Below are 18,224 nucleotides of genomic sequence, written 5' to 3'. Positions count from 1 at the left end.
AATGGACATCGCAAAACCATTGAAATGCATTGAATAGGCTTCAATGCATTCCAATGGAGGAAACATTGTATCGCTTAACGATGTTTCCTATGGGTTTTTTCGCTTAAGGACGGCAATCCGTGCCTACTGGAATGCATCTCTGTGGGAAAACGCGTTTCGCTTAACAATGTTTTCCCATAGCAATGTTTTTTTAAACCAATTAACATCGTTAAGCGAGGCACCACTGTACTTTCTCCAGCTTTCATGCCCTCATATCCAAGAATGAATGAACTAATGATAAGTTTTACTGATTCACTGGATATGGTCATAGAACTCACTGTGAGCAGCTTTACATATGTTATGCAACAAGACACTAAAAAAAAACCCAATGTATTCTCCTGTTCTTCATTACAGGTTCTGTTAGGTTTATTACTTTGTTCACTTCTCACAAAAAAGGCCTAATTCGTTGCATTAGTGTGCATTTGTATTTTCCAAGTTAATTCCTACTAATATTAACTGCATTGGGCAAACTGCAGCAAAACTCATAAAACTATAGCGAATTTTGTCACATAGACAACTCTGGAAGCTCTCAGCACGGAGGACAATGAAAGAATACACTTAAAATAAAACATAACTACCTCTTTCAAGAACTGTTCAAACTGTTCATCCAGATCTTCTTTCAAGAACCGGTGAGCCATGGTCAGCAACTGACCTTAAACACCCAAATCATTGAACTGACAGACACTAAATGAAAAAATAAAGGATAATTATTGCATCTGGTGCCATTTATTACTTTTTAATTTGCTTGTTGATTATGCCCTTCCTTAGCCAATAAGACACTATATTTATATATACAAAATACAGAGCTATGGATATTTTGCTTACATATTTTGCTGATTTAAATGTATAAACTGTAATTTAATACCATCAGACCTTTGTGTATGACATGCCTCTTGCACTGTAATTCTGAGCTAATATATTTCCATTCACCTTCTCACTGGGCCAGTCTTCAAAACTTTTTACACCTGTTACCTTCCACATGCATAATAAAGCAACAGGGTTTCAGCCAGTAAATGAGAAAATACTCAACAAAACTGAGTTACAGCAAATGTCATTATAAATCTAGGCATGTTGAGACACTTACCTGCTAATGAAAATACCTTCTCAAGGGATTTGGACAGACACAGCTATGAAACACTTTCTTGAAGCTTTTCATGATTCATGTACAGGTGCTACATATATAAATAAAAAGCAACTATAAATTTCAGATTAGCCTCCAACAGGCATTTTAGAGGGCTTTTAGATATAGCAACTGTCTACCACACAAGATATTCCACTAAACAAATCCATTTGAGAAGTTTACCATTACAGACAACTTCTCTGCTCAGAGGCAGGGTAAAAATATTTCATATAAACAAATGAAATAAACATACAGTATTGGTAACACAGCATGAAGCAAAAACAGCAGGTGTACAGAACTTAAGTAGGTAACATACTGTTATGTAAGCATGCAGCAAATGTCTCATAAAAGACGGTAAGAAGATTACAAATGCTACCTCTCTTGACACAGTCTAATCTTTCTTTTTAAGAGCACAAAAATAATGCTTTACTGTCAAAACATATAACTAAGCACAAGAATTTTTTATTTCAAACTTACTTTGCTTCATAAAACCTATCTGATTTACCTATATACTGTGCAACTATTTCATCACAAAAAACACAGTGTCTACAAAGGTATACTGAGGTTGCAAGCCAAAAATGTGAATGTATTTGTCATAGTGAAGTCAATTAGATCAATAGCTTTTGAAAATTTCACTTGCACAGGCCAAATCCTAAACAGCCTTTCCTTGATAGATTAAAAACACATTTAGTCAAGTTTTATTTCCAATAGTGGGTACACAGGTGCCTTTAGAGCAGGGAAGGCAAACCTATGCATGTGTGCCACATCTGGCACACAGAGCCATAAGTCGCTGGATTGCTACTCCCCTCCCCTCTGCAACCAAACCTGAGAAGGCAGCTGCAGCTGCGGTGCTGATGCCCCGATAGGCAGCGGGCCAGGATCCAGAGCTGGTGCTGGTGGCAGATCCAGAGTGGGGTCTCAAGGCACCTCCGTGCCTTGGATTCCCCCTTCTGCTGCTGCCCGCTGTTTCCCCCCCCCCCCCCAGTTTGCACACTTGGGCCCAAAAAGGTTCACCGTCACTGCTCTAGAGGGTTTACATGCAGCTTATAAAGCACAGTTATTTCTTTTTTTGTTATTGATATCAAGAGATATAGATTCCAGTTATCACAGTTAATAGCTGCTGATGGATCTATGCTCAATCTATGAGTGCCTTTCCAATCACTGCATATGGTGGAGAATTCCCTCAGTGAATGTGTCATTGGTTAAAGTAACATTTCCTTTCCTTTCTGTAAATCCACTTTGCTGAGTAATCTCAAGTGTATATGTGTGTGTGTGTGTGTGTGTGTGTCTGTGTGTGTGTGTGAGTGAGTGAGTGAGTGAGTGAGTGAGTGAGTGAGAGACAGAGAGAGAGATTGAGAAATTTTTTTATTAACTTTAAACAAAAAAAGTGTTGTGGACAAGATTACAATGGCTCCAGGTATGCAAAAGACAAATTAATGGGTTTTATGAAAAACAAACATTTGATAAGCTACTATTAGAGACAAGTGATAAAATTATTTTAAAATTGCATGAATATTTTTAAATATGAAAATGGAAGATGAAGTGGTAAAATGGGCACAAGATGTGATAATATTGACTTAGAACAGTGGGCACAAATTTGGCAGAATATTAAATTTACAAAATCAGTAATCTTTAAAGAAAAAAATATATAAGATGTTTTATAGATGGCATATGACTCCAATGAAATTGTCTAAACTGTGTAACAGTATCTCCAACAAATGCTGGAAATGTAAAATGCAGGAGGGCACTTTTTATCATATATGGTGGACATGTAGGGAAGCAAAAAGTTACTGGAGATCAATACATGAAATGTTGCAAAAATGTATCTTATGATATCATTTAAAATGGAATTTTTACTCAATGTTATGACTGAAATTGTAGATAAAGAAATGAGATACTTGATAATACTGTATATGTAATTATGGCAGCGAGGAAACTATATGGAAAGTATTGGAAGAAAGAAGTACCCTCTCTAGAGGAAATGATAGAAAAGGTAATGGAAGTGGCGGAGAGGGATGTACTAACAGAAGCATTAAATGAAATATCATATCAAAAAGGACTTAAAATGGGAATGGTTTTATAATTGGATATGAAATATGGACTGGAAAGTATAGATGCAAGAAGTATGAGAAGGTCCAAAGGAATGGGGAGAGCTATAAAAATAGTCTGGAAAAATTGTTAAGATTTTTTTAATGTGATTTCCTCTTCAACATAACTAAGTGGATATAAGAATATTCTTTCACCCTCTGGAATTTTACCATTACTCCACTCCTATCCATTCCCTCCTTATCCCCTTGTACCCACACCCCAACCCTCACTGAAAATGAATGTTTTAAAAAAAGTTTTGTAGTGTTATAAATCTGTACCATATTCCCCCCAAAATGTTTTTTTTTAACAAAAGAGACTTCTTGTGTGGAAATTGTTCAAATTCCTTGATCACTGCAGTTGCTATTTTTAAATATTTTTTTCCAATTATTGTGAGTTGAGGTGCTCAAAACTACAGTGGTGCCTCGACTTATGACCATCCCAACATACGACCATTTTGAGTTGCGGCCAGGTCTGGCCGCAAAATTTTGCTTGTGATCAAAAGAGGCAGAGGAAAAAGGCAGAATTCAAATTAGAGGGCTAACGGTTGATGAAGAGCTTCTTTGTAGCTCTTCCACCCCAACAGTTAGAGCAGGCTTGTCCAACCCATGGCCCGAGGGCCGCATGCGGCCCACGTCAGCTCCTAACGTGGCCCAGGGCAATTTTTTATTTTTAAAGAAATTCCAAAGTTTCAAGTTACACTTCCAGCTTGCGGCCGGAATGTGGCCGGGGCATGTCACAACAGTAGAGGGGGAGAGAGGGAAGGAAGGAGTGGGAGGGAACAGGGGGGCTGTGTGACTGCATTGCGCCGTCCCCGTCAATAGGTGGACCCCCTCCCGGCCCCATAAAGCCACCGGAGTCGAAGCTGGCAGCCTCTGCTCTCTGAGATCGCAGCTGCCGGTAAGCGTGCTTGGAGTGGGACTGTGGAGGACGGCTAGGGCTGCCCCCCCATGTGGCCCAAACCAAATGTATGTGCGGCCCAAACCAAATTTTCATCTAATGTGGCTCAGGGAAGGAGAAAGGTTGGACACCCCTGGGTTAGAGTGTGTGCACTGGAAGAGGCTTCAGACTGCCTGATGCTGCTTGTGAGTAAGTACATTTACTTTGTTTTGCAGTGTGGGTTTGGGGGGGTTTGTGTTTCTGTGCTGTGTGTGTGCAGGTGCCTTTTTGATTTGTTTTTCAGCTCCATCGTGTCTGTGTGTGGGGGGTTTGCTTTGTTTTTCAGCCCCATTGCATTCCAATGGGGCTGGCTGTGGGGTTTTTTGTGTGTGTGAGATTTTTTTTCCTGCTGGAACGGAAAAATGCATTCCTATGGGAAATGGTGCTTCGATTTATGACCATTTCGAGTTACATCCATCTTCTGGAACAGATTATGGCCATAAATCAACACACCACTGTATACACTATATACATATAAGCCACATTAGCTCTAGATGTCATTTTTATACTATTCCTTTCTTTATGTTCACCCCACAATAAGTGTTTTATTCAGTGTAAGCTTTTCTGGCCGTCATCAGACACAGTCCATAAGAAACAGACCGCAATCTACCACAGTTCTTGCAGGGAAAAAAAATCCCATGACATCTGGAAGGCATCACAGTACTTCAGCTTTTGGTCTTTAACACTGTGAAAACTCACATGATTACCCCCCCCCGAAACGTCCTTCATCCCCAACCTTTGTCAGGTCTTATGGATTAGCTCCCCTTCTTTGCTTTCCCTTTGTGAAGTGGGCTTGTGGGATCAGCGAATTAAAAGTTAAAAAGGACAAAAAAAGTGGTGGGACCTTCACTTCACCAGCAAATTTGTCCACGAAAGCTCACATTAAAATATATATATAAAAGTTAGTCTTTACGGTCCCACCACGTTTTTGGGATCAGAGAAGTGGTTTTGTGTTGTGGTGCTCAATCCCCCGCCTCTGCCTGACGCGCTCGGTTCCCCCCCCCTCGCTGTTAGCCACCCTGCTTTCCTCCCCGCCAACAAGAGGATCGAGCACTACCACGCCCTCCATATTGGACTTGTTGCTCGAAATTATATGACGTGGTCCTTTTCCGAGTCCCCTTCCTATGAAACAGGCCGCGCTCGGCTCCTTTAAGCCCCAGCTTACAATTACAATCCCCAGCCTCCTGCTCGTTGGCACCCCGACTCCGCGCGGTTGCGCGACAAGCGTCCCTGCAAAGTCAGGAGTTTCCCCACAGGATGCAGCAACCGATCACTAGCCGGAAAGAGTTAGAAAAGGGCCAGGGAACGGATCTCGCAGCAGCAGCAGCACCCCCCCCCCCCTGCCAAGAGGGCGCGAAAACGCGCCACTCTGGGGCCCCAACCGCCAGTCCCCCCCATAGGAGGAAGCGACGTCACGGCTCGCTTCTGGAACCCCCTTCTTGAGACTTCACCTGACGAGGCCGAACCCTCCACGGAACATGCCTCAGAGCCACCGGATGCTGCCCGCTCCAGGCGTCCACAGAGACGGAGTTGCCTAGGAAACAACATGAACCCACCTGGCCGCCGCCGTCGAAGCGCTCAATATAGCGATTGGCTACGGGACGATCACGTGCGACGAGCGCGCGCGGGGCGCCGAAGGAAAACCGGGAAGCCGCCTTTTGTTTTCGTCGGTCACGTGGTGTAATAGGCTTTTTTTTTTTTCGCTCGCGCGCCCCCTCCCTTTCAAAGCCGAAAACTCACCTCTTTTTTTTTCCAGTGAAGCGGCGCGCTCGGTGACGCGGCTGTAGTGGAGAGAGAGAGAGAGGGAGAGAAGGCACCACAGAGCAAGAAAATGTAGACTTATCTGTTTGGGGGGAATTTTCGGGTTAACGTTCGGAGGAGCCATTTTAAGACGTCTCCCAGGACGGAAAGGAGAGGTCGCCGGACGGGCATTGGGCATCATTAGCCCGTATTAGTGGTGGGGAGCTTCCAGGCCGAATCCGGGTGTCCGAGGTGCAGAAGCCTTGACGCGATGTCCATTTGGATGTTTAAAACTAGTTACCGCCCTAGGCAAAGACCTTGACTTGCTCGCTTTTGCCCTGGGGAGGTTCAGTAAAAGGAAAGCAGCAGAGATTGGGAAGCAGCTCCGTGGCTTAGTCGAAGCGTGAGGGCGGTAGCCTAGGCATCCGAGCAAGATGCTTGTTTTAGCAGCGGGACTGGGCTGGATCCAGGAGGACCCTGGCGGCAGCCGTGCCCGTTTGCCGTTCAGGTTCGTGAGGAGACCAGGGAAGGGAATCGGGGCGAAGAACGAGCCCTATTTGAGAGAATTGGGGGGATGGCGAGGGTCGTTTGTTTCTAGCGTTTGTGAACACCTTGGACCATCTTCAGAAAGCCTACGAGCGCTGCTGTGTCTTTCATTTTGTTCCGTTTATTATTTGAAAACTCTGGGTTTCTGCTTCCATCCAAGTGTTGAGACAGGTGGTCGCTCGTGCTTGCAGGGTTTATTGTGAAAGCCGGATTCCCTTAAACTGGGCCACTATCCATCTGACGGCCCTTAGGGTAACTGGCTTGCTTGGTAAGGCAAATAGCCGTAGGCGGAGAGCTGAGCACCAGCATCACAAAGCTGTGATACTCCTTTTGACACAGAAAAACAATGTACAAAACCATTTCTTTGCACTCGTATTTTTTTGTTTGTACAGCCCTATTTTTTAAACAAGAGGGGACTGGAACTAGGTCTAAAGAATTTGTCCAGGAAAGCTCTCCTCAAAATATAGCAGCTAAGGCTTTAAGGTGCCACAAAGGTTTTGCCTTTATTTTTTATGTTTCTTTTGTTTTTGCCTGTTATGCTAACACAGACTAAGATGACTACCTCTTCAGAAATTTCCAGAATTTAAAGAGGATTAGAGCAGAGTTTGGAAAGTCCTTTCTTGAGCTACAACTCCTATGAGCAGCTTTGGGTCTCTTGTTGGGAGAAATGTGGCATATAAATAAAACTAATAATAATGCCACAGAAAGTATAACCTATGACAAAACTGGCTGGTGGATTCTGGGAGTTGTCATCCAAAAAGTCAGTTCTTACAGCTGTGATTAACCTTGGGCCATATCCTTCTTGCTCCCTAGGATCCCAGGTTAAGAAAAAGTAATAAGACGGAGGTCCTGACCTCCCACCTACAATTTTGTTTTGTTTCTTTGGATCTTGCCTCATAATTCCCAGAATGTCAAGGCTGGTTTCTTTTGAATCAGCAGGAAAAAGATACACTCAAAGGCTCTGGTGTAGCTCTTTCATTGAATCACTCCAGACTAGTAAAACCCAAGAGTCTCTGCCTAAGTGCAGTGGTGGCGAACCTTTTCGAGCCCAAGTGCCCAAACAGGTGGGGGGAAACTGCAGTGGCTGAACCGGAAGTGATGGTAGAAGGGGGAATCCCAGGCACAGAGGTATCTCGAGACCCCGCTCCGGATCCACCGCCAGTGCTAGCTGCTCCAGATTTGGGCCCGCTGTTGAAGCACCAGCTCTGCGGCTGCAACCACCTCCTGAAGTTTGGCTGCCGGGGGGGGGTAGCGTTTCGGCAACTTAAGGCTTGCGTGCCTGCAGAAAGGGCTCTGTGTGCCAGCTGTGGTACTTCTGCCATAGGTTCACAATCACTGGTCTAGTGGATTATGCCAAGGGGGACACCTCATTCTAAATGGAGTAGAAGGGCTGCTGCCTTGTCATAGAGCTGACTACAGAGAAGGCTTACATAGATTGCCTTGTGATATGTCTAAAGTTCCCATGGTTACTGTAGTGTATATGTGTGGCTCTTTGTGAGAAGGACAGGGAAAGGGCTCTCCTTGTTGGTGTACTGTCCCCTCTTCCCACGATGGTGATTGAAACAGCCAGCTCCCCATAGACAGAGATAGGAAAACATCACCTACAACCTCCTTAGAAAGACCTGAAAGTCTAGGAAAGAAACCACCATCACCACCCCGGAAATAAACAACAGTTAGATTGGAGGAAGAGATAAAAGGAACAGGGATGAGAAAGAAAGGTAGAACAGAAACAGAGGAAGAGAGGAGTTACATGGTAAAAGTGGAAAAAACTGAGGAAGAAATACTTGAAGACTGGATTTGGATGGTGAAGAGGGATCCCTGGATGCCATCCTAGGTTCACCTAAAAGTCTCTCTAGGGAACAAGCGGAGAGAGAATGGCAAAGATGACCCCCTAGAAAGCCTTCATACTGGGGTGAGAGAGAATGGAGAGAAGACCTGAAAAAAAAGAACACAGAGAAAGAGGATACAAAGAGAGAAGGAGGAAAGGTTAAGATGAGAAAGAGAAAGGAACCTGGGATCAGAGAGGGAAACAGATGAGGGAGAAGTGGGTACCCTGGAACACCCCGATTTCAATGGGTTTTTCCACTTATGACCTACCTGCCCTGCAGAAGGAAGGTGTAGGGAGGTGGCAGGAGGCATACCAGTAGTAGACTCATGGTTGTCCAAATAAGTTGTCCCAAAACCAGCTCCCATGATGACTCCGGAGGGGTTGTGGGACAAAGTATTTCTGCTACAGATTGAGTTGTGGACTATGTAAAGCTCTTCAGATAACACTGAATATAAGCCTGAGTTATATGAAGACCCTGTTGAGGTGGTGAATTCGCCACTTGTGTCATTAATAAACCCTGTTGTGCTAAAAGACGAATATATTTCTCATCTTTCTTCAGGCAGTATAAATGGTGAGAAGGGGGTGCTTACGTAATTCTCTCTTGCAACCTCTGATTGGGGTGTGTGTGTTTATACACAGACCTAACCATTCAACTAAATGTGCATCGATCAGGACAGAAGACTTGCCAGCATGATTCAGTCCCCACCCTGGCATTGTCCATGCACTTTAGACATTGTGATGGAACAGGGCCATAAAGCAAGAGCTGAAGTGGGCTGCAGCCCAAGACCAAGTATCTTGGGAGATCCATTACTGTGCTAAACCCTCTTCCAAAAAGGTACATGGACAACAGTTGGTGCAACACAGTGTTTTATGTGTTATTGTGTGCTCTGCTGTCTCTGCATAAAAGATAAACCACACTTTTGACTCAGACCACTTGGTGGAGCGGTGGAAACTGATCCAAACTCTTGTAAATTGTGACCCTGGAGGCGAGTCGTGGTCACCGCTTGCTGGAGCGCTGGGAGATGATGAAGATGGTAGACTAGAGAAGGCCTGGGAGGTGCTGGAGCCTGTGGGATATTCCATGTGGGAGGATTTCCTTGGATACGTGGCTGTGCCCCTGCTGCCTATACCAGCAATGGCGAACCTATGTCACGCGTGCCACAGCTGGCAAACAGAGTCCTTTCTGTTTGTATGTGAGCCATAAGTCGCCATAGAGAAATACTTACCTGTCCTCTGATGCTGGATTTCGGCATTCCCCTCTGCTGGTGCAGTGGTCCAGCAGAAGGGTGCAAAGGCAACCATTACTGGTCTAGCCCAATGGGGGGTTGGAGGACCAGTAAGTATTTCTTTGTTGATACCGCCCATAGGGAAAAAAAACCCCGCAAGCATTTAACCCTTACGGTGCAGGAGCAGTTGTTTTTCCTAAACTAAAACCTCAGTATTCAGGTTTAATTGCAGTGTTGGCACTTTGAAATAAATAAGTTGATTTTGTGTTGCAGTTTGGGCACTCGGGCTCAAAAAGGTTCACCATCAACTGGCCTATATAGATGGGAACGATGATGAAGGAATGGTCGCCAGCCGAGCCACCAGGACCATGGAAATCTAGTTTTGGTAACCCCTTCATTTTAGAAGATTGGAAGCCCCTTCCCACCCCATTGGAGGAAGGTGAAAGACTATGTTCCAGTTCAAAACAATGGTTTATTTGTTAGCCTAAAAACAAATGTTACTGAAATGAAATAGCACAAAACTGGAGAAATGCTCAAGATTTTTCAGTAAAAAAAATTGAGAACAGAATCTGGCAAATGGTTCTAATGGAAAAGTTGACCAATCAAAATATGTAGAGGGGAAATAAAACAAGATAAATTTATGAAAACCTGGCAACCATTATTAACATATGCTCAAGAAAAGAAGAATGCAATGGGAAGTAATTTGGATTGCTGGCATGTAATATTTCAAAAGAATTAAGTATGTTAAAAGAGAAGCTAAGTAAAGGTAAAGGTTCCCCTTGACAAACTGTCCAGTCGTGTCCGAATCTAGGAAGTGGTGCCATAGAGCCAGCGTTTGTCCTTAGACAGTTTCTGTGGTCATGTGGCCAGCACAACTAGACACGGAACGCCGTTACCTTCTCACCGTGGAGATACCTATTTATCTACTCACAATTTTTACATGCTTTCGAGCTAGTGGATGTGTAAAGAAAGATAAAGTGCTGATAGACTGTATAAGTAATGTGATAGTATTGTAATGCAATTCTAACTTTGATGTTAATTAAATTTTTTTTTAAAGTTCCTTTGTTACCACTGCAAATGGTGTCTGGTGAAATTATTGGGGAAAGGGAAGAATCCTGAGATCGTCACATTAAACCCTCACATAAATAAACAGTTTTTGAAATAAAAACGTTTAAATCGTCTCTTTTTAGGTAATAAACATAATGTGGATCTCTTAGAAGTTAGGAATGTTACTTTAAAAAATTATAGCAACTCACTGTATCATCGACAACCTGGCCACTAGCCTGCAGGGTCCCCCAGGGTTCCGTTTTGTCTCCTACGTTTAACATTTACATGAAACTGCTGGGATAGATTGTCCAAAGTTTTGGAGTTCAGTGTCATTAGTACAAAGTTGTTTCGGCTTTAGATCAGTGTTAACTGTCAGTAACGGACTGGATAAGGGCTAATAAATTGAAACTTAAACCAGAGAAGACAGAGGGGCTCCTGGTCAGTTGAAATGCAGATCAGAAAACAGGGTTTCAGCCAGTGCTGGAGGGAGTTACAATCCCACTGGAAAAACAGATGCACGGGTTGGTGGTGGTGCTGGATTTGTCTCTGAACCAGGAAGCCCACATTTCAGCTGTGGCCAAGAGTGCCTTTGTACAATAAAAACTAGTGTGTCATCTGCTCCTATTCCTGAAAAGGCCTGATCTGGCCACAGTGACACATGGATTAGTTATATTTAGAGATTGGGATATTCACAGGGCTTGAAAATTTTTAGAATGTCTCACCAGTCAGTCAAAAATTTCACCAGTCAGCATGACTGGACTATAGCTTTCAATTTATTGGGATTGGGAATCACTGATTTATACCCTCAGACTTGGGTTACTTTATTACCTCCGTTCTTGTGGGGTCATGAAGCTTGTATTTTGAATGCCTTTCTTTTGAATGTCTCCAGCAAAAATAAAACTGAAAGCAAAAGCGCCTGGCCTCTTAAGGAGGCATGGTTCCCTCCCACTCCAGGATGTGTCCTTGTTCGGTTAAAATTGGGAGCAGGGAATCTTCATATTCTCCAGCATGGGACTACTCTACATTCTCCTGCAGAGCTATATCTCTATGTACCGCTTGAACTATCTTCTCGCCAGAAGAGGGCAGTTTTCCTTTTGCAATGGGAGGGGGAGGGAAGGACTGCAGGATTAGAGAGAGAGAGAGAGACAGGCGGAGGGGAAGGAGGCAGGCAGGAAGGGAGCTGTGACTCATCCAGCACATTTTTCACTCTTCACAGACGAGTGCATTTTTCTAGTCCTGGATATTCGTATACGAATACCACCACACAGGTGGACATAACAAGGGTCTACTCACCCGTCCGCTGCTGCAGCTGGCTCTGCGCTCCCTTCCAATTGCTCCAGAGCTCGTGGTCGACTAACCACTCATCAGCCTGGAAAAGGGTGGCATTCCTAGGGTTATTGGACTGTACCACCCATCAGCATATCCAATGGTGTGGAATGTTGGGAATTCCAGTTCAAAAACACCAGGACATCTACACTTTCCTCACCCCTGCAATAACAGAAGAGGGGTTTTTTAACAGTCTTCTGCTTTCCAGAAAGCACTAAGATATATATTTAGTTTTCTGATCAATAGTGAGCATTTTGTTATATGTGACATAATTTCATTTGACTTTGTGTATTTTTTTTATAACTTTGTGTGCATGCACACATCAATATGTGCTTTTAGTTTAGAAGTGGATGCTGAATAGGATGCCCACTGCAGTTCAGTAGTTCAGGGCCCATTATAGCCTTGATCCAGCCCTTCTCTAAGCGAATAATGTTCTGTAAAAATGGGATTAGTAGATGCTAAAATGTTACATTTAGTGGGTCTCTTAGAAGCATATTTAGAACAGCAGCACAATGTTCTGGTAAATTTTGCATAGCTGCATAAACATTACAGTCTAAGGCACTCTTTAACATGAAGTATAGATTGTAGGGTGGATGCACTAAATCCTTTTTTGGTTGACCAGGACTGAAGTAAACTGACATTTTGTTGTCAACAGTGCAGAGATAAACAGTTTAGCGGTGACATCTTAGAAGAATTTTAGAACAGAATGTGTTTTTTTGGCATGTGTCACTTTCAACATGGCTCCATCTGTCTTTGCTTTTTTTAGCAAGGAGGGAGTTGGTGGTCCTCTGTCAAATATGTGACTAGGTTGTTTGAAGCCTGAGGCTACAAGTCATCAGCAGGACGGAAGAAGCAAGAATTTGCCTTTGCTTTTCATTCCAGGGACAGCCACAATTTTAAGTACAGAAAACTGAACCGTCTTTTTGTTGTGTGTCCTGAAACCTTTAATGGCATTTACAAGTTACAACAACACAAGCAAAATAGGAAAAGTAAAATTACACAAATTTCACAAATTAGGAGTGAGAAGCAGGGGACAATTTCAAAATTGCAGATAAGAAACCTGCAACAGCAGCGGTCAGGGCATTACATTCATCACTCATGAAAATAGAAAGAATTGACTCAGAAGAATTGGAAAAATAAGAGATCTAAGGTTCAAGAAAAAAAAACTTGGAGGTGGAAATGAGCAGGGCATTGAAACAGTATATGAACCAGAGTCTCAGGCGTCTCTAAACAAAAAGAACAAAGTCTTTTTTCACGAGGGATATTGAGAAATCGACCGGCATGGGTAGCCGAAGGAAAAATGTTAAAACGGGCTAACATAAAAGCTCTTCTTAGATGCGGATTTACTAGGGAGTGGAAATATTTGGGAGTGTGATCCTGAGATGGAAAAAATTCAACAGAAAGAGGGGAACATACAGGGTTAAGGTTATTGCATAGGTGATTGAATTCGTCATGACAGAGCTTGTCCTTGATTATGGAATAAGCCCTAGTGAGATTCATATCTACTAAAGATTCCAGGGATATGTGAAGAGAAGATAGTTTCTTTTCAATAAGCTGGAACCAAGAAAAGGAGTAAGAATCGCACAATAAAACATATATCAGGGATCCAGAATGTGAATTTAGAAAAAGACGGAGCCAAAATTTAAATGTAAGTAACCAGGCATTTGTTTGCTCATCCAGATGCAGTACCAAAGATCAGAGTTGCAGGACAGCAGTTAATTAAATTTAAGGTATCCACCATTTCAGGATTTTCTGGGCAGATGTTATTTGTTTTTGTTCTGATTATTTTTCTGGGGCTTAAGAGATGCCTTTACTAACCAGCTTCTTTTTATGTATCAGGAGTGTAATATTCATCGGTGTTGACAGAGTACTGTATTTGAAATTCTTACTCTTTTTGTTTTCAAAACAGTTTGGTGAATCTGTAAAGTTATACCTCGCCCACAGCTATCCAGGGAAAGCTTCGTTTGAGGTAGCGTTGAAATAGTGCCTCCACCATTCCCAATGCTAAATTTTGTGGGAGACTGCCTTCACCTGAAAGGTTATTCCAGTAGCATTTGTATTTGTAAGCTCTTGCTGCTACACTTCTGATCAAAATTTCCTCCTTATTTAATTTCACATGTACTATTATTTTGGTGTACATATGTTGTAGTACCTAGTTGCATTTTCTTTTTTTGGAGAGGAAAGAAAAATGATCCTTGCCTCTTTTATCATACCACATATAAAAATATATTGAGAACAATAGCACTCTGTGTTGTATGTGATTGCTGGAACATTTTCTCTCTGTGTGTGTGAAGATCACACAGATCTACAACGTCCGTGCCACTATTCAGTTTTTAAAAAACATTTTGCTGAAGGAGGAAAAATGCTTTGTTTGTGTGAGAGAAGTCTTTCATATTTAAATACCATGAGATTTAAAATGCCCCAAGAGGAAGGTTTGGAATTCTATTTTACCATTATTTTTGTTAAGGCTTTCATCCCCCTGCCTCCAGATTTTATGTATGTACGTAAGTTGGTTTCTTTTAAAATTAACAGGAACATATGTAGAATCAAAGGGCAAGAAATGACCCATATATAATCTGGTCCAGTGTCTGAACTGTCTTCAAAGACACTCCTACACATCAGCCCTATCTCAAAGTTAATCCAATGATACTTTGCCAGATGTGTCTCTGGGAGAAAAAAGTTCAAATTTTGTCTCTAGATGGGGCTCATTGCAAGCCCCATGGCCCTAAAGCTTCCACTGCAACCTGATGGTGTAGGAGAATCAGAACAATACAACATTCCTTGATTATGTGGCTTATTATCATTGTCATTCTCTGATTAGCTGCTATAGGGACAGGATATACAAAATGTATTTCTGGTAAAAGGTTCTTCATGGATTTTTGAAATAAAACAGGACATAAGACACGACCAAACCATAGATGGGATTTTCTCTAAACCTTGAACAATTAGAGCCATTGCATCATTTTTTTTGTAGACCACAAAAATCTATGCTGAGGTAAAGCTGGGAAATATGTGGCCTTCCATGTGTTGCTAAACTGCGCTTCTCATTAGCTACAGCCAGACCTGGTCAATGATGAGAGATGATGGGAGTATTTTTTTTAGCTTTTATTTGTTACAGGTACATTACAGGTACATTTCCTCCAAAGAGTTCAAGGAAACATACATGGCTCTTTGCCTTCCCCCTCAACCTTGGGGGTGATCAGATGGGCATTTGTCCTGTTGGTTTGTCCACTGCAGGGATGAGTTGGTTCATTCCCTTTTTCAGTGATCACACAATGTAATTGCTGGAGTGAATCAACCTGTCCCCACAGTCTTCCTACCTACACCTTTCTGTATCCTTGTCAGGGGCTTCTCTTTTTTTGAGGCAGGTAGAGCCTCTCTGGTTTGATTTATTTCCAGCATGCGTGATCACTGGAAATGAACCAAAGCAAGCTTCTAGCTGTCAGTTTGCCTTCTGCTGTCAATTTGCCAGCACCATGCCTTAAGAACAGAGTCACTTCATGATATCAAGTAGACGTTGTCTAGAGGGGCGGGGTAAAAATTGAATAAATAAATAAATAAATAAATAAAAATAAATATCAAGAAATTAAATGCTTCCTCTGCTCTGTGGAGTGGCATAGGAAATAAAAGTATTTTTTTGTAAACTACACAATTACAATGCTGATGTGCTGCACCTCTTTGAAAATATATATATATATGAAAAAATGAAAACTTCCTCCTGAAAGCAGAGAAAACAGAAGGATGCAAGGAGGGGGATTTTTTTGACACAGCAATATACACATACTAAACAAGGGACACATACTAAATAGAGAAATTAAAAACTTCCTTCCTTCACTCCTACATGGAGCAGGGAGAGGAAACCAAAAAAACATTTTTGTAACAAGTTAGGTTAGCACTGATGCACTTTATTACTTACAGAATTAAAAAAAAATCTTTCTCCCTGAAATAGTAGGGTGTCCAGTGGTGGGATACGAAATAATCCAGTAAAGCCAAAGTTTAAAAGTGAATTTTCTGGAGTCGTGGGTACCTTTTTAGAGGTCTGTGGTAAAGAAGTGGGTGACCTGCTAGAGCTTTTGTGGAAAAGCTTAGTGGCGGGGCTTCTGAACCCAGATCTGGGGGAACTAAAGATAGGAAACCGACTCTAAAGGAAAAGTTTTTTGTTTACCTCAGGATTTGAGAGACCCAGTGGGCTAGCTTGAAATCCAAGGCTCTGAGAGATAAGGGAGCAGTGTTGGGTAAGAGTGAAAGCCCAGGTCAGAGCAAATCTGAGGAAAATAATAGCAGAGGCCTGAAAATAAAATTATTTTGGTGTCTGAGAGCAAGAATAGCTCAGACATACATAGTAACTAAAAGGCTGTGAGCTAGAGAACTGCTGAGTGAAGCACAACAACATAGTTACTGGAAAAACAGCAGAAATAAAAGCAGTACAGACATTAGAGACCAATTCACTCAGATGTAAACATGCCACCCAAATGTAGCCAAAAAGGGAGTCAGGAGGCAGAAAGTTTACCTCAGGAAGTGGAGGAAAATGGAGACCCTTTAGCTCCAGTGGAGGAAACTGATGAAAATGCCTCAGAAAGACAAGGTGTCCTAAGCTCCCAAGATTTTGAGAAATGGAGATTAGAACAGGAATTCTGGCTTAAAGAATTGGAGATCAGAGGAAAAGCAAGAGCTGAAGAAAAAGCCATGGAACTAGAGATTAGAGCCAAAGCTGAGTAAGAGGCCAGACAAAAGGAATTAAGACAAAGGGAAATGGAATTTCGAATACAGATTTTAAAAATTGGAATTAGCTGCTAATGATAACAACAACAACTCTAATGAGGGAAATCTCTCAAAAATTGATCTAAAGAAATTTCCCCAATATAGGAAAGGAGATTGCCCTGAATCTTTCCTGATTTCATTTGAGATAGTGTGTTGGGACTTTGAGATTAAGGATGATGAAAGGATGATAGTTTTGAAATCACAAATAAGTGGAGATTTAGCTGTGTTTTATTCCCAGATGCCTCTGGAGCAAGCTAGAGATTTTGAGGCATATAGAAAAATGGTATACAGTGGTGCCCCACAAGACGGGCGCCCCGTTTAACGACGAAACCGCTTGACATTGATGTTTTTGCGATCACAAAAGCGATTGCAAAACGATGTTCCCTATGGGGGAATTTCGTTTTGCGATGATTGGTTTCCTGCTTTGGGAACCGGTTCTCGCAAAGTGATGATTTTTTTAACAGCTGATTGGCGGTATCAAAATGGCCGCCGGGTAAACAAAATGGCCGCCCACTGTTTTCTGGGATGGATTCCTCGCTTCACAGGCAGCAAAAATGGCTGCACTATGGAGGATCTTCGCTGGACGGTGAGTTTCCAGCCCATAGGAACGCATTAACTGGGTTTTAATGCGTTTCTGTGGGTTTTTAAAAATCGCTTTATGACGTTTTCGTTCTACAGCAATTTCGCTGGAACGAATTAACGTCGTAGTGCAAGGCACCACTGTACTCTAGATTTAGCATAAATACAGAACATCTTAGAAGAAAATTTCGGTCCCTTACCAAAAAGCCTGAAGACTCTTATGCCCAAGTGGGGGGCTAAATTGATTCAGTGTTTGGACAAATGGACGGAACGTGAAAATGTCACTTCTCTAGACCAGGGGTCCCCAACATCCCATCCGCGGCCCAGTTCCAGTCCGTGGACTTCCTTGAACTGGGCTACGGACACAGATCTCCCCCCCCCCGCACACACAGGGGACATGTCATGCTTGTGGAGGGCGTGTCGGACTTGCGGGTGGGCTTTTGCAATTGCAGCAGGGAAAAAAGGGGGCTTCTGCGTGCTCTGAGAGGGAGCGCACAGACAGGGAAGTGCACCGGGTGCGTGCTGGGTGTCCTGGGGGAGGAAAGACGTGTGGGAGGGAAGGCAGGGAAGGAAGTAAGAAGCTGCTGCTTCGGCCAAATTCCAGGTCCCACAGTACTTTGCTTCTCAGTTTCTTGACATACATATTTCACATTACATTATTATAAGAGTAAAATAATTTTTTAAAAAATCTGTATGCTTATTCTTTTATATGTTTTACTTTCAGAAGTGCAGCATGTTTAAATGGCGATGAGCTTTTAAAACAGACATTGGGAAAAACTGCTGAGCCTAGCTGAGGCATTTGATTAGATAGTATTTCAGAATTGAACTTGCCAATATGTGAAACAAGATATTATGATAATAAATCCGGGATTATTTTCAAAGCATGTTGGATCTTTTCTTTTTTAATGGTTAAAAGGTTTTTTTACTAGATAAAAAGCAAACAAATAGTAGTCAATGAAGAATTTTCTCTTGTGTTCTGTGTTTGTAG

General features: G+C 42.4%; 1 protein-coding gene across 4 annotated transcripts in view; it reads right to left on the bottom strand.

The window, feature by feature from the left end:
• The window catches only part of CEP162 (centrosomal protein 162), a 61,535-nt gene extending 55,735 nt beyond the window's left edge, over positions 1-5,800 (bottom strand). For 2 of the 4 annotated variants that reach the window (XM_078380479.1, XM_078380484.1), the window contains exons 1-3: positions 5,635-5,775; positions 1,124-1,211; positions 618-723 (exon numbers count right to left, since the gene is read on the bottom strand). In XM_078380479.1, coding sequence (XP_078236605.1) covers positions 618-677 — 60 coding nt within the window. In that variant the 5' untranslated portion in view covers positions 678-723; positions 1,124-1,211; positions 5,635-5,775. Of the gene's footprint in view, positions 1-617; positions 724-1,123; positions 1,212-5,634 lie in introns of all 4 variants that reach the window. The other 2 variants (XM_078380485.1, XM_078380481.1) reach the window with 2 other exon arrangements.
• Between the last annotated feature and the right edge of the window lie 12,424 nt (positions 5,801-18,224).

Source organism: Pogona vitticeps, chromosome 1, assembly GCF_051106095.1.
Source record: "Pogona vitticeps strain Pit_001003342236 chromosome 1, PviZW2.1, whole genome shotgun sequence".
Classification (NCBI taxonomy): Eukaryota; Metazoa; Chordata; class Lepidosauria; order Squamata; family Agamidae; genus Pogona; species Pogona vitticeps.
Note: the sequence above shows the minus strand (reverse complement) of the source record. Positions and strands in the feature narration are given on the sequence as shown.